This window comes from Nyctibius grandis, chromosome 1 (assembly GCF_013368605.1).
Source record: "Nyctibius grandis isolate bNycGra1 chromosome 1, bNycGra1.pri, whole genome shotgun sequence".
In the NCBI taxonomy this organism is placed as follows: domain Eukaryota; kingdom Metazoa; phylum Chordata; class Aves; order Nyctibiiformes; family Nyctibiidae; genus Nyctibius; species Nyctibius grandis.
The window spans coordinates 90,615,423-90,631,878 of NC_090658.1; the positions used below are offsets into that span (position 1 = coordinate 90,615,423).

General features: G+C 38.6%; 1 protein-coding gene across 3 annotated transcripts in view; it reads right to left on the reverse strand.

The window, feature by feature from the left end:
* The window catches only part of ORC3 (origin recognition complex subunit 3), a 39,791-nt gene that overhangs the window by 18,952 nt on the left and 4,383 nt on the right, over positions 1–16,456 (reverse strand). For all 3 annotated transcript variants that reach the window (XM_068409528.1, XM_068409524.1, XM_068409518.1), the window contains exons 3-11: positions 13,825–13,922; positions 9,578–9,722; positions 8,204–8,308; positions 7,277–7,431; positions 6,207–6,343; positions 3,923–4,082; positions 2,989–3,102; positions 762–895; positions 208–271 (exon numbers count right to left, since the gene is read on the reverse strand). In XM_068409528.1, coding sequence (XP_068265629.1) covers positions 208–271; positions 762–895; positions 2,989–3,102; positions 3,923–4,082; positions 6,207–6,343; positions 7,277–7,431; positions 8,204–8,308; positions 9,578–9,617 — 909 coding nt within the window. In that variant the 5' untranslated portion in view covers positions 9,618–9,722; positions 13,825–13,922. The remainder of the gene's footprint in view (positions 1–207; positions 272–761; positions 896–2,988; positions 3,103–3,922; positions 4,083–6,206; positions 6,344–7,276; positions 7,432–8,203; positions 8,309–9,577; positions 9,723–13,824; positions 13,923–16,456) is intronic.

Consider the following 16,456-nt stretch of genomic DNA (forward strand, 5'->3'; position numbering starts at 1 on the left):
AGTTATATTTCTAGACATAGGTAAAAGTTGATGTAAGAAAAGTTGTGCTGATCCTAATTCTCCATTACTGGACGTGAAGCACAGTATGTACTGTATGAAAGATATTATACGGAACCATACATCTTAGTCTTGTACTTTATTATGCTCCCCAAACTAATACAGTGGGAAAGTAATTTTTGCTCTCCAAAGACATTCTTAAAATTCTACCTTTAAGAAGTCGTCTGCTGTCAGCAGTGCAATCTGTTTCTCTGATACTTGACTTTCCACATACCTGATGGTAAGAAAGAACAAGAACATAAAAATTATAATGTAAAGTATGATTAAACATTATAGGGTTAAAAAATTCAAAAAGTTTATGCTGCTATAAGGATTTCTTTGGAAAGATTCAAAAAGGGACAGTCAAATCCAGCAAGTTGAAAGATCACTCCAAAACATTACAGATTATGCTCCAAGTCATCTTAAATTCAAAAGTGATGTATGGTTATTTATTGTAATAGCTTGTTTCTGTATTAAGAACAAGATGGGGGGGAAAAAAAAAGTTCAAGTGATTACAAATCACAGAAGCTGTACTCTCTAGACCAGAAGATTAAGGCTTCCTGAAATTATTTAGAACTGTCCTCCTTTTGATGAATTTACCTTTGCTATAGAATCATACACACAAGTGATCTACAGTTTTCACAGAGCTACATTTACAGATTCCTTTCATCTTTTTTAAAGCTGACTAAATAAAAGATTGTCCAAAAATTTATTTCCCCTTTTACCTTCTAAAAGAGGGCAGTCTTCGAATGTTTTCACACTGGTCATGTGATAAAGAATTTACTCTCTTCTTAGCATCTACCAGTTGGCAACACAGTACACTAAGAGGCTGGGAACAGAAGTGCTCCACAATACAGAACTGAAAAACAAAGCAAGAACCAGTGATGTTAATAAAATAATGCTTCTTATTACTACAGTGCATATACTACAATGGTAGTAATGGTATTCCTTTAAAAAAACTCATTACCGTTCATAAATATTCCGTAAGTCACTACAGGACAATGATTATTCAGTTTTAAATACAGTCACATAATTACCTTTTTTGCTGTATGCAGTATTCATATTAGGCACCTCATCTTTCCCCCCCTCTTACATAATGATAACTATAGCTTGTCAAATATTTCCATTCACTTATGTGAATTACTGCATTCTTTAGGTTACATATTCAGCTCCAATGCTCACAAGTAACAGTGTATTTAAAGATATGGAAAGGAACTACTGTACACAAGCAAACTTATCACATCCTAATTTCTGTTTCATGTGCACAAAAATATACTGCTAAGCTCTTACTATGCATATGTACAAATGCACTTTTATCACCAATTTCAGCTGCACTGAATATTTGTAGCATCACAGCTTTGCAGAATAGTAGCATATACTCATGACATAGAATCATAGAAAGGTTTTTGTTGGAAGGGACCTTAAAGATCATCTAGTTCCAAACCCCCTGCCACGGCAGGGACAGCTTTCCACTAGACCAGGCTGCTCAAAGCCCCATACAGGCTCAAAGCCCCTGGCCTTAAACACTTCCAGGGAGGGGGCATCCACAACTTCTCTGGGCAACCTGTTCTAGTGTCTCACCACCCTCACAGTAAAGAATTTCTTCCTAATATCGAACAGAAATCTACCCTCTTTCAGTTTAAAACTGTTACCCCTCATCCTATCACTACATGCCCTATCTATTATTAAAAACAAAACAACCCCCCAATCAAACAGACTACCTCACTAAAAACTTTTAAAACATAAATAACTGTCAAAGGGGAAAGACACCTCCTGTCAGAAAAGTTAACATCACTCCTAGGCATAATGAGAGGATGGTGATCCCTTGTATCTATCACTTAGGAAATCTGATCTGAAATTGTTTCATCCTTGAATACTTTTAGTGCACAAGCACACAGCCATACGCTGTCAGGGCTAGGACTTCTATTTTCGTATCAGGCCAACAGGGAATCAGTAAATCCTGGTGATTCTTTCAAATAAGAGGAGTTGCAACCTATGAAAGCCCACATAGGTCTGTCTGCAGGAAGAGGTACTACAGCCAGCATATTTCTCCTGGCCACATGTAATCACTGAATCTCACATGTCAAAGAATCTGAGACACTCTAAACGTATATGACATTAGAAAAGCATGTTTTACTAATGGAACCAGGCAAGAAACAAACAATTTCACAGTCCTGCATTAGAACAGACTACAGGGACTACAAATTCTTCAGAGAACTCTTGTCCACAATCCACAAAAGCTACAAAGAGGCAGACACAGAAATACATCTAGATACGAAGACTTATATAAGCCAATAAAGATATAATTATCATGCTCTGTATAGACCATTTTTGGAAATCTTGAAGTCTTCCACTTTGTCTGCTGGGAGGGTAAATGTAACTCACACATTGCTACACAGCTGCTTGGAGCACAAGTACCACCTACTCTGAGGCACAAAGTAAGTGACCCTACAGCTCCCATTTCCCTGAAAAGGTAAGACGTGTGCATCCAGAAACTGTGCCAGAGGAGTTCAAGCGGGGAAGAAACACTGCTGTAGCCTACTCACACCATGACAAATCAGAGTACAAGGGCCTGGTACAAAGCATCAGAGCTGGAGAGTTCTGCCATGAGTGTTAGAAGCTGCAAGTTAATCTATTGCAAAATACAGGTCTTTCTACCCACTAAGGTAGGTTATCCTTTTAAATGTAACCTCTAAATATAGGGGGGTTTTTGTGGCAGAGTAAGCTTTTACTGTTTCTTCATACCTGTCCTATGAGTTTTCCCTTAAAACCTTAGCAGTTAAAGTTTTAACTTTAAAACACCCACCTGTTCACAGATCCAAACTGTTTCCAAAGGACGTTTTTTCATCCAATTCAGTACCAGCAAGATTAGGACCTAAGAAATCTTTCCGTGCCTAGTAATTACCCTTTGTTTTCACAACCATAATTTGAGTTGTTGTTACCACTGCCTACCTGATATCCTTTGATAAAATTCTGGACAGAAAAATCATGGTACAAGAATATGTTGATGAGAACCTGCAGAACTTTGTCACCCAGCTTGAAGGGAACCTGGGCTGTCAGAAGCAGCTAAGGGAGACAAAAAGGAAAAGCAGCCATAGCAGAAATTCTTTCCTGAATTCAACTCAGCAAAATTTATATATACAATTTGATACAATTCTCAGTATTTGTTAGCATTCAACTAAATGGGATACTAAATACACTGCCAACTTCTAAAAACAGTATTTCTACTAAACCATCCATGCAAAAATTGATTTTCAGTTTATCAGTTCGCCACATTTTTCTAAGTACCTTTTACTAATACGCAACATTTGAAGTTAGTTTTGCTTAACTCTATTTTTGTATTTATTTTTAAAATTACTAACAACAGAACAGAGATTGCTGTAACAACCAGGGATACCACTACTTTCAGCATGCGTAACAGCAGTTTTGGAAATCCAGCACAAAGCAGTGTACCAAAAATCGCACAGGCACAGCGTCTATATGGCTTGACCATTTGGATAACTCTGCTAATGTTTGACAGGTAGTAAAAGCCATGCTGAACTGAATTTTTCTATGTTTAAAGATATCTTTTTTTCTAGAACAAAGTAAAACTCAAATCAAAGCACTACTTTAGTGAAGAGGTGGGAATGTCAAATGTAATTGCCCAAGTATGCATGCACAGATGTCAATGCAACTGAAAGATGAAAGCAGATGTGTGAGTGTGTCTCAACGTAACATGAAGCTCTCAGTATTAAGCTACTCTGCAACTATGAGTAGAAATACCAAAAATTCACAGCTCTCAGGAACAGATTCCATTTCAAAAGCTTTGGGCAAACCTACTTTTACAAGGCCACACATGTACACTGTGCTTGAATACACACACACTTCTATTTAGAAAGGGAATTACCTTGTCAATTATAGTAGACAGGTGCTCCTTACAGGAAAGGGATTGGAAAAGCTCTATGCACAGCAGAGAGGAAACAGAGTGAGGAAGTAAGCTGTGGATAATCATTGGAGATGTAGCGATTCCAAAAATCAGTACTAGAGGTAATTCACGGATATGCTGACTAGATTATGGGGGAAGGGAGAAAAAAAACATAATAGTTACATTATAGAAAATCATGAAACAAATGCATTATGTTCCTACTACAGCACTGAGCTTAGATGCAGAAAGCGGTAAACTAAAAGATTTGTTGCCAGTAAACCAAAAGAGTTTTGATGTGGAGTAAAATGAAAAACAAAGGAAGCTATTTGAAGTTGTAAAGTAGAAAAGCAAATAAAAATACATTTTCGGATTCAAATTTCAGGAAGTGGCATAAAAAGCATCTTTTCAGTTAGAATATTGTACTGATCCTAGCTCCCCAAAAAGTTATATTCAGAGAACTGAATCTTGTAATATGAATTTCTTTTTTCAAAGAAATAGAGAAAACATAAGAAGATATATTAAACAGCTAACACTCTCAAGAAAATTTACAAGTTTAACACCATTTAGTAAATTTAAAATAAATATGAAACCACTCTAATGTTCTATGTTCCCATTATACTTAAAAAAAAAAGAATTCTAACTTCTCCAGATTCAGTCTTCCTCTTCAGATAATTTTTTAGTATATGCTTTGAGAACTGATAACCAGGACTGAATGCTGTATTCCCTGTGAACAGCACACAAATTATACAAAATACAGTGTTTTCAGTATTATTTCATCACTATTTTCCATTTTTTATTAGTTTCAAGGAGATACAAATTCTGCTATCTTAAATATCTTCCGGATTAAAATTGAGAATTTATTCCTTTCTTCTGTTTTCACCACAGCAACTTTTTGACCTTTGTGTTTTAATTGTTATCCCACAATTATTTCATTTCTCTAACTCTTCAAAAGTCATTGCTAGAGACGTAAACATAAAACCAATAAGTTTCATGTATTACTGTCCACTGTTGATAACGTAAAAGAAAATCGGAGAGAAACTGAATCGTGATTAACAGATCAGAAGAACCTCTCACATTTACCCACTTCACCCTTATTATTCAACATGTTTAAGACTGAAATGGAGAGAATAAACCCAATTTCTACAACTATCCCAAAGATCTTTTCCAAAGTGTTATGCACCTCTGCCAAGCTTCTATTTTACCTATCTTCTACATTACTTTAATTAAGACAATCTTTGGTTATAAGATCATTTGAATCCTCTAAACCTTTTTTTCTGAAGAGACAGTCTATGAAAAAAAGTGTATTTGCAAATAGTAGACTGACAGACCTGAACTGCACTTAATCGACATTCCACATGCTCATAATCAGGTATTTATCCTTGCCACAAAAAGCAAAATACAACATAACACTTAAAAAACAATCAAAACCTCATTTTCCCCTGCCTTACATCTAATTATTTCCTGATAATTGTGCATTTCTGATTTTACTTCTTGACATGCTCCCCAGAGAACCCATCTTCCAGATCTGAAGTAGAAAAATATTTTTATGGTGGGTCTCTCAGCAAGTGAAACTGCCCAGCCTTGTATAGAGGTAATGTTAGGTGTGCACGCTGCAGCTGAATTAATTGTACAACTGCAGCCCCAATTCTGCTGCAACTGTAGTTTCAACCTGTGGACTAAGCGTAACATGCTCTTTTTGGAGAACAGCATGGGTTTTTGATCAGAATGCATGAGATGACATTAAGGAAGACAGGTTAAGGAAGGACAGAAGCACAGGAGCACCTGAAGTAGTCAGCTACTCATTACAGATCCTGGCCAACACTGAGAAATTCTCTGGGTAAGTTTTATATACTCCTATTAGTAAGTTAGTGACCTTTAAGCAGCATTACATCAGTAGTCATGCAAAAAATATACTCTGAAAACAATTTAAAAAGTCTACAGAAGAAAGATCTAGGCATCTTAAAAAATCAGTTTCACAACCACAAATTTTATAACAACTAATACCAATAAATCCTCTTATGTAAAGAATTAAACCAGCCACCCAATATGTCAGCCCAGCCCTTAGGCACTCTAGTTCAGAGTCCCAAGTCAGCTTTAGGATTTATCCCCAAAACCTAGCAAATAGGTTTCTGGTCAATGACTGCTGCAAAGAAGCAGCGTTAATATTTGATTCCAACTCTCCACTGGCCTCATTGTTACACTTCAAAACAGCTGCAAATTGAAAATGGGTAAAGGAGTGGAAGAACTAAACTTCAGGTCACATTACCTGCTGATGACTATGAAGTCTTGAAGTACTTTTGTGGTGAAACTTTCCATGTCTTTGAATATAACTACAACTGGAGGAGATTGCCAGTGTTTAGAACAGGAGGTTCTTTTTTTCCTTGGAGTTTCAGAATCTGTTTTCTTTAAAGCCATTTGTTATGCATCAATAACAGAAGACAGGAAAACAAAAAGACTGATTCACGTCTATGATATTATAATGCTCTGAAGTGACATGACTGACTTTTTGCTACAGTTGCATTTATTATTAGCAGCTAGAATTGCAATTTTTATTCCTCCTGTTTGGCACAGCAGGAAGTACAAAGAATCAACAAACTTTAAAACCCCACATTCCAACAAAGACACGACTAGCTCTGTGGGACAGAACTGGTGAAATTCTGTTGGGACTGAGGGAGAAGATCTGAGTTGCATACATGAACGTAGCCCATTTCCTATACCTTTACCCAGTAATAAAAAGAGTACGTACTCATTAAACTTTTATCTAACACACTGCTTTGATGAAGTAATCATAAAATCAGTTCTAACTTTTATTCATGACACAAACAAAACTTAAAACTTCATTATTAGCTTTATTAAATACAAAGATTCAAAATATTTTGAAAGTTATCTTCTCACTGCAGCGTGGGCTGCAGATGACATAATGGCACATTAGCACTAATACGGTGCCTTTCCCCTAGATGGCTGTTCTTTCTTAAAAGTTTTGTTTTAATAAGCAAAACATCTCAGCACTCCTGGGAGAAAAGCATCTGGCATGAAGCTCAGACTGCATTTTAAGCTTCTAGTTCCCAATTAAACATATGATAAAATAGCACTTTTTCCTTGTTTTTCGGAATTCTGATATTCATACCTCATCAGACACTAACTCCACGTTATACACGTTACAGATTTACATTCAAATCACTTCAATCTCAGTTACTTCTTTGCATTAAATGAAAAGCTAACCTTTGGCATTTTTTCACTATTGCATAGAAATTTGAGTTATTCAATTTCTTTTTTAAAAGCTTCTAAAGGTCAGGCATTTTTATAAACTGCTGATACAAAAAAAAAAAATCATACCTTTGTTACACTCTCATACCAATTGATAAGAGAAGTCATTGAACAACGTATTCTGTTCTGGGAAACCTGCACGTAGTCCTCATCTTCCAATGAGTCCACATCTATACAGCAGTTCATCAGCTGCCCCATCAGCTTCTGCATCAGATTTTTTATGCCTTCACAACACATTGTTAGACACACAGTAACGACATTTGGTTATTCAGTAACACTTCTCCAACTCATACTCTAAAAAATTACCCCAAGTTATCACTTATTATTTTTCACTTTTCTAATTATTCTCCTCCTCTCTCCAGAATGCACATCTCATGCTCCAGAAAGCTTGAAAGTATTCATGATATGCACATTGTTAATGCAATAAAAATTATCCTATTAATTTGCCTAGACAGCAACAATTCAGGTTAAGATGTTTGCCCTGCACCTTTCCTGAACTCCAGCCACATGCTGTTACAGTGACCTAAAAATAAACAAGGCAGCCAATCCATAAATCTGGGGATGCTGCCATAAGTTGTTTCAATCTTTTTACTTAAAAAAGGAGCAAGGAGAGTGGGACAAAATTTTATTCTACCCATTCCCTCCCTGTAATAACGTGACTGCAAGCATTTAAAAAGTGGAATGCACACATACAATGTCCAATTAAACAAGAGGAAAGACAACCTACAATATTGACACGCAATACACTAAGCAACACGCTCTTGACATTTATGCTACAGGTAAATAGTATTTCAATCTTTATTGTTTTAAACAGAATTGGATACCTCTTCAAATACAGTAGGCATTACTGCTATGTAAACATGGGATTAAGCAAATCTTCAGAAAGTCTTCAAGATCCCTCCATCCCACTATTCTTACATTTGAGGGCAAAAGCTAGACCTTCTAGTTAATTGACAGCTTATTCAGGTGAAGAAGCAAAGCTACTGCAGTATTTACCTGGGCAATCTTTGGCTTCCAGCAAGGCTATATAAGGAGTAATGTCATTCTGAAGGACTTCTGAGAGACTTCTAAAAGTCAAGTCATGATCTGTAACATTTACACCTAGAAGAAAGACAAATTTTTAAGGGGCATTTTTCCTGTGATTTGTGACCACAATGATTGAATAATAAACTGAACAGCAGACAAAAAACAGAAGATGCCTCAAATACTCAAGGAACGAATGAAAAGCATCACATCATCTATGAGGAAAGATGAAAAACTAGCACAAGATTAGACATACATGTTAATACTAGCTGATTAAAAGGAACAGGGAATCACTGCAAAAACTACTCATATAGTTTGGAGGGGTTTTTTTTAACTAAAGACTTCCCAAGGGTGCAAACCTACAAGGAGCAGGTTTGGTTTTCTAACTTCCCTGTTCCTCATACCCTCAGAAGCCATCCACAGACATCTAAGGCCTGCAGACACTTCTCTAGAAGAGCAGCACATACACCTGAGACCTGGATCCTCACATGGCTTATGTAAGGAGGAAAATTACTATGAGTTAGTATGAATTACCATCTGAATTTACTATGAACTACTCAATATTTACTGCGTTTGTTAACATCCTTAGTCAACCAAAAAAAAAGAACAAGCCACTCGAGAAGGCAATTCACATCTTCTTCCACAGAAATATTTAGAGCAGGAACTTCTCATTTTCTGCTACCTACAAAAGTAGACTACCTTCCAGGCTGTTAGTGCTCACATGTTAAGTTTAAAGCACAGGCCTGATTTTAGGTTCCCTAGAATGATCCACTGAAAATGCAATCAGGTTGCCTTGAATCAGGTTTAGGATTAGTTACAACCCTTTGAAAGAAAGGAGGAGGGGAAAAAAAAAAAGAAAAAAAAAGACTTCAGAACTTCACTAACTACAGTAATACGACCTTCAGCTATTTTATTCACCCACTGCTCCTTTTCCAAGATAATGACCCTGCTTTGCTACACTTAAAGATGCACTGCAAGAACATACATCAGAAATACAGAAGCTGTGTAATTCCATGGTTAGTCATAGAAACCACCAAGCATGTTGGTGGCAGAAACAGGGACAGAATGAAAGCATCTCCAGTGCATCAGGAAAAAAAAACCAAACCACTACCAGCTGCCTAAGACAGACCTTCAGGGAAGGTGTTACCTTACTGCACTATTATGCATACAGACAAAGGGGAAGGAAGTCTTATCCTGCTTCCTTCTCCCAGCCCAATCTCTTCTGTTAACATTTCTGAAGCTGATATTGCTCACAGTAATTGCTGGAAGTCAGCAATGTATTTTTCTTTGATCTCTGTGTCAGTTTTAAGCAGATGTATATATCAAAATATATCTTTAAGAAATTACCTAAGACAAGAGCTGCAGTAGGGATTTCTCTGGACTTCATCCGACAAGTCCATTCTGTTGTCTTCTCTTGGAACTCAGAATGAGATCGCCTCAAAAAACTTACTAGGTTATCAAATAACTGCTTATTCAAGTCTTCCTGTATTTGCTGTAAACAGAGAGATTTTACTTATAAAAATGTGGAAACATCAGAATATCTTCCTTTTCCTACTCCTTTCCTGCATAATTTTTAATCCTTAGAACTCCAGGGTAATATTTTAAGTAACACTAAGTTTTCCTGTGAACTATAAGCATGCTAATTTATTCACTGTGCAGCAAACACAGACATTTCCCATCTTGGCACTTCTGGTCAAATGCTTCAGCAATAACTTGGAAAGCAAATGAGCTTAACTGTGTTGTCACACCACAGGCTTTAAAGAAGAATCAAAAAAACCATACTGACAAAGTGTAAGTGACATAGGAGGAATAAAACAATATAATTAGTTTCTGGAAGAACGTTCATGAAAATTCCTATTGTTTCCTCTTGGCTTACAGAACACACATTTTTCTGTGAAATCTATATGAGAGCAAACATTCAGCTTCTCCAAATCTAATTCAGGATGAAAGAAAAAAAAATAATAATAAAGGAAACCATTAAGTATGTTTTGTAGGAAAAAATAATAAACCACATGACTGCAACATTTGCTATGCTGTCTTTTGCCCTTCAGGATGGTTTTCATACAAGAATATGTACATGCAGGAATATATGGAAAGGTGAGAGAAAGCAGAGGGAGATAACTTTTAAAGGTAGACATATAGTGGCAGCATTTTGTATTTCTTTTATTATGTATCTGCCTTTTAAAATCTGTCTCTAATCCAAGATATGCCTTCTTCTAGAACAGACAAAAAACCCTGTACTCTGAAGTTCAGGACGTCAATATACACTCTAGAACACAGATGTTAGAAACAAGATTAAACCCCTGCCTCAAATAAAATCAGCATCAAGATTTATTAGCAACAAGAAGTGACACACACAGCAGTGAACTTGATTTTAAATGAAATGGGAAAGGCTGACTCTAGCAGCATTGATGAGGCAGCTACCAAAGGAGTTAAGGTCACATCTCCCGGAGATTGCACTTGATGCCTGCTCAAAAACCCGAGATACATTTCCATTATACAGAAGAGTTCCTGTTGCTCTCCTGAACAATTGATAAAACTGTACACAAAGTAATCTTACTCTTTTCACCCTCTACTTATTAAAAAACATTCTTCTGGCCTTTCTGATGTTGATTGTGCACCTCTGAGCTCCCGCCTGATAAATTCTATGGCAACTCAGAAGAAACTGTAACATGGCATTTTAAAAGAAGAGTTTATGCCATCAGCTTTGTAACAGCATCGTAACAGCTCCTGTATTACCATATGTCCCATAACAATCCTCCAAACTTCTGCTTCAGAATCCATCAGACCTTCAGCTTCTTCTGATCATTATTGTACATGTTTTCACCAAGCTGCCCTAACAAGAACCTAAATCCTTACTTTGCACGGTTACAGTATATATTATTTCTTCCAATGCACACTTGTGAAGATGGAATTCGGTCTGCCATAGCACTACACATTTACTCAGCTTTCTTAAAATCCATCAGTCTTTTCTTGTCAAAACAATTTTGTTACTGGCACTATTCTGGTAATGTTCCTCAAAGTACACTAGGCTGCTCTGCACCTCAAGTGACCAACTCATTTACTTGCATGACGCTGCTTACTCTGGAAATGTCATACGAACTGGAAGTTCAGTCCCTGCTACGACACCAGGTTTGGTCATGATTATCTGTTGTGTGGTCCGAAAACCATTATCTGCACATTAAAGCTAAAATTACCATATTCCAGCTCTGCTCTTAGGCTTTTTGTTTCTAATCTGGCTCCTGGTAGTGCAACTGGAATTCCTCACCTTACAGGAAGGGAATGTTTCTGAAAGCCCTTGATGAGACGTATCATAGTAAGAACATTTGCAAGGCCACTGCTGACAGCAGGGGTCAAAACTGGGATACCATGCAATACTGAAACAAAAAAGTCCAAAATTCACCTTCCAAAAATGAAGGACAGTTCCTGCAGTACTTTTGCCAGCTTTTCGTGTTGTGAAAAGTCTGAAAGGATGTCATCACCAGATGACAGATGGTGCTGACACAATCACAGCACAGTTTATGATGGACATACAAAGGTCAAGAGTGCTCCACAAGGAAGTACTTAGAGGTCAAATCCTCTTCAATCTTCAACACCTCAAGTAGATACCAGAGAACTGGGAAAACACCAGCACAGGCACATGGCCTGCCAACAAATCATCAGGTAGCAGTACCCTGGCAAAAACTTTGGAAAACATCCTGCTAGACTCCCTTAGCACACTACCAGAACTCCTAGAATAAAAGTCCAAACAAGCAAGCCATGCACTTCCCAGATATTCTGCCATGGATCAGGTTTACTACAGCAGGGTTTGAAAGTATATAAGAAATAAAATCCTGACTGGATAAAGCCCACACCTGCCTGGTCTGACCTCACAGATGATGCCACTTTGAGGAGGAATTCGGGCTAGAGGCTTTCTAAGCTCCCTTGCAACCTGAATTATCACACAATTTTATATGTAAGAACAACTATCACGTCCAAGTTTGCCAACAATGGGATAAAAGAATGGTAATTCAAACCTCAGTAGAAAAAAATATCAGAGAGACCCCAGAAGCTGGATAAAGAAAATTCTATGTAGAGTAGCAAAAGTAACTGCAGGTAATCTGCCCTTGGGCAAATCAAACTCTAAGGCCCATATCAATTTGTCAAGGTAGCAGGAACTGTCTTCCATCAGGAGGAGGAAGAACAGAAGAAAGTATCTGGCAAACTCCTAGCAGCCTCAAAGAAAACAAAGATAGGAGATTTAGAACAGGACAGAAAGATGATTTTGCAAATTGCAACGGCTGTGTGCTTCTGAGCAGCTAAGGGAGGCTTTCGCTATGATGGGCTGTGCCTGCTGCTCTGGGAAAAATCCTTGCAGAGCACTAGGGGAAAAAAAAAAAAACCACCAACACTTCTTCAGCCTGAAAATCCTGCAGCCACTGTTGGCAATGTAGAAGCCTTGTGTCAAAAAGCTTTGACAACACTGTGCCAAAGAAAGAAGACCCAAGAAAAGGTCTTCCAGAAGTAGCTACAGAATGTCATCTTCCCTATAGTCCACTGTGTAGCTGACAAGGCAGTTTCTGGTGCAGCTGCCAACATTACTGCCAATGCTGGCAGCTAACCCGACAAGCTGAAACAGTTAGCAGGAAGATATCAAATATACCTCCACAAATTTCTGTGTGTTCTCTATAATCAGCACCACGATGTAGTGCGTTGCTTTGCTCAGCCTGGCTAGTTGTGGTTTGAAAAGGGTGCTGACTAGTCAAAGTGAGCTGGACCACGGAATAGTAGGAACAGAATTAGAGGAATTTATGAGTTTAGCCCAAGGGTCCAGATTGTAAGCTACATCCAGCTGGCTTCTACCGTACATCCCAAAACAAACTTTGGAAAAAAAATTCTCATGATGTCTAGAGTCCAACAGCAGGCAGAGGAATATGCAATACTTGCCCAGAATCCTTGACACTGAATAGAGGAGGAAATCCCTGCTGTATGGAAGCAATTATTCATACTATAATACAAGCCAGCTGGCCATAGGAACACAACAACAGCATGCCATCTAACACACAACAGTTAGGAGGCCATAGTTCAGTATGAAATCAACTCGGAAACCCACCAGACAACCCCATTGACACTGTCCGTACTAATTCAATAGACTATGCTTGCAGCTGTGTCATTCAGTATTTGACACCCATGCAGCTGTATTCACATAAATCCACTGTGAATCCTGGGCTGCTATGAACTCTGTAACACTGAGGTCAAGAGCAGTCTAAAATCCTCAGAGGGCTGGCCAGCACACAACTGAATTGAAGGTAGAAAACAGCAGTATGCCAGGAATTAATAAAAAGGACAATTAGTAAGAAGAGAAGCTTAGAAGCAGCAGCTTGAAGCATCAAAAGCATGTAGTTTTGTGGTTAGAAGTAATGTGTAATTGATGGATTTATTATTACTATTTTATATTCTGGACAGGGATTTCAGTCTCAGTCGATATTTCTAGCCCTTTTACTGCTTTAACTAATTGCCCTTTTAAGCACGTAAAAAAGATCTCCAGAAACGAAGAAGCAAGCAGCATTGTTATAAATGCAAAACACTGCTTTAGTATTAGGTGCAAGGCTCACCTCTGTTTCTGATTTGATCTGATTCCATAAAGCCTGAGAAGTAACAAATCGCAAGGCAGCATCCTCTGAATCCTTGTTTCCTTCTCCAAAATCATTATCTAGAAAGAAAGCAATCAAAGGCAAGCACAAATAAGATTATTAAAACAAAACATTTTTTGTTGAGAAGAAAACGATGTAGTCAACTGAAACAGTAACATCTTGATATACATATATATCTGAGGGAGATGACTTTTTTCTTAACCGATTCATTAACTGCTGGTATCTGGTAGAATAAGCGAGGGAACAAGCAGAATTTATTATCCAAGTATGCAGGCAAAAAGTAAGGAACCGGATTCCTTCTCAAGTCCCAGATTTAGCCCAAAGGCTAAATCTGAGCAAACAGCCTTCATTATTAAAATAAAATTTAAAAAAATCTTTCCCTTGCTTCAGAAAGTTTTGTGGGTCTCTTTCATCTATTAAATATTCAATCCTCCCTCACTATTACAGTCAGACATGAACCATAAAGGTCTGCAAGAATAGATACATGAAAATCCTTTCTGTTCTCCAGGGAAGATGCAGCTTACACCAATTTCCTGAAAATAATAAGGTATACTGGGAAAGGCCTGTAAGGTACACGAAATACAGATTTATTGTTTTTTTTAAAAATACATTTAACCAACATAACTATGCCAGCAAAATTTTTAAGCACAAACCAGGCCTACATTTCTGGCTCACCTCTAAATTGCCTCTCACTTCTATACAGGCTCTTTATGAAAAACAAAAGGAGAATCAGATCCTTTTTGGTAAAACAGTGACACATTTTCTGAATACATCTGGCTTCCCAGGTGCTGCTCTGCCTCACAGATGTGAGTATAGAAACTCTCCACCAGCCTCCAACTAAGAAGGAAAGACAGAGCTGGGTGTAAATGGGAGACTGAATAGAAACTAGCATAACCAAGTGAGATTTTTCTCATTGTTTTTCCTCCCACATTCACTCAGTCTACACTTCCCCTAAAAAACAAACACCACCAAAAAACAAACAAAAAAAAGGCAAAGCACAGGCTTGGAACCATCCTTCTACTCCCAGCACACGTTTAGCAGGCCTGGTGTAGCTTTAATGCTTCACTAACACCACTGACAAAGACTGAAGGTTAAGTAAACAGCCTGTTAAGTGTTGCTACAACGCAACATTAAATGCAACAATTGATTTTTTTCTAAATGTATGCATATAAAAAAATTTATTTGCTAGCCATTAATGTCCATTTGGTGGCCATTCAATGCAGCACCAGCAGTGGTCTGATCTCCAGAAGAGAACCAGCTGATGAGCACATTCAGTCTCCCAAAGCATTAAAAACACCGAAAACAGCTCTGCAAATGACAAACAAGAGGCATCCTTCATCCTCCATTTTCATTGTCTCCCCTAAACTAATACCTCATTTGTATCCCCAAGAAGAATCACTTAAAATACATAACCCACCTGACTACATAGGTCTTGGGCTTTTAGTTAACAAAAATCCAGCTACCACACTATTGGTAATATACCAAGGCATAATATTCACAGAATCACAGAATCAATCAGGTTGGAAGAGACCTCAGGGATCATCGAGTCCAACCATTGCCCTGACATCACCATGTCAACTAGACCATGGCACTAAGTGCCATGTCCAGTCTTTTCTTAAACACATCCAGAGATGGTGACTCCACCACCTCCCTGGGCAGCCCATTCCAATGTCTAATGACCCTTTCTGAGAAGAAATTCTGCAATAAGGTCACCTCTGAGCCTCCTCTTCTCCAGGCTAAACAACCCCAGCTCCCTCAGCCGTTCCTCGTAGGTCAGACCCTCCAGACCCTTCACCAGCTTGGTCACCCTCCTCTGGACTCGCTCCAACACCTCAACATCTTTCTGGAAGTGCGGGGCCCAGAACTGAACACAGTATTCAAGGTGCGGCCTCACCAGTGCCGAGTACAGAGGGACGATCACCTCCCTAGACCGGCTGGCTACACTATTCCTAATAGAGGCCAGGATGCCATTGGCCTTCTTGGCCACCTGGGCACACTGCTGGCTCATGTTTAGCCGGCTGTCGATCAGCACCCCAGGTCTCTTTCCGCCGGGCCGCTTTCTAACCACTCTTCCCCCAGCCTGTGGAGCTGCATGGGGTTGTTGTGGCCAAAGTGTAAGACCCGGCACTTGTTCTTGTTGAACCTCATGCCGTTGGTCTCGGCCCATCTATCTAACCTGTCCAGATCCCTCTGTAGGGCCTTCCTACCCTCCAGCAGATCGACACTCCCACCCAGCTTGGTGTCATCTGCAAATTTACTGAGGGTGCACTCAATCCCTACGTCTAGATCATCTATAAAGATATTGAACAGCACCGGCCCCAGAACTGAGCCCTGGGGAACACCGCTAGTGACCGGTCGCCAGTTGGACTTTGCCCCATTCACCACCGCTCTCTGGGCTCGGCCATCCAGCCGATAAAGTATAAAAATATTCCTTTTATAGTACCAAAACTCAGACTATAGGTGCAAATGTGCACAGAAGGCCTTTTGTGGGGTGCAACAGTATTATCAACTATCGATGCTGTGAAGTTTCAGTTGGGCTTCCAAACTGGATGAATGAACATCAAAGTACTGTTTATTCTAATCCAGACACTGT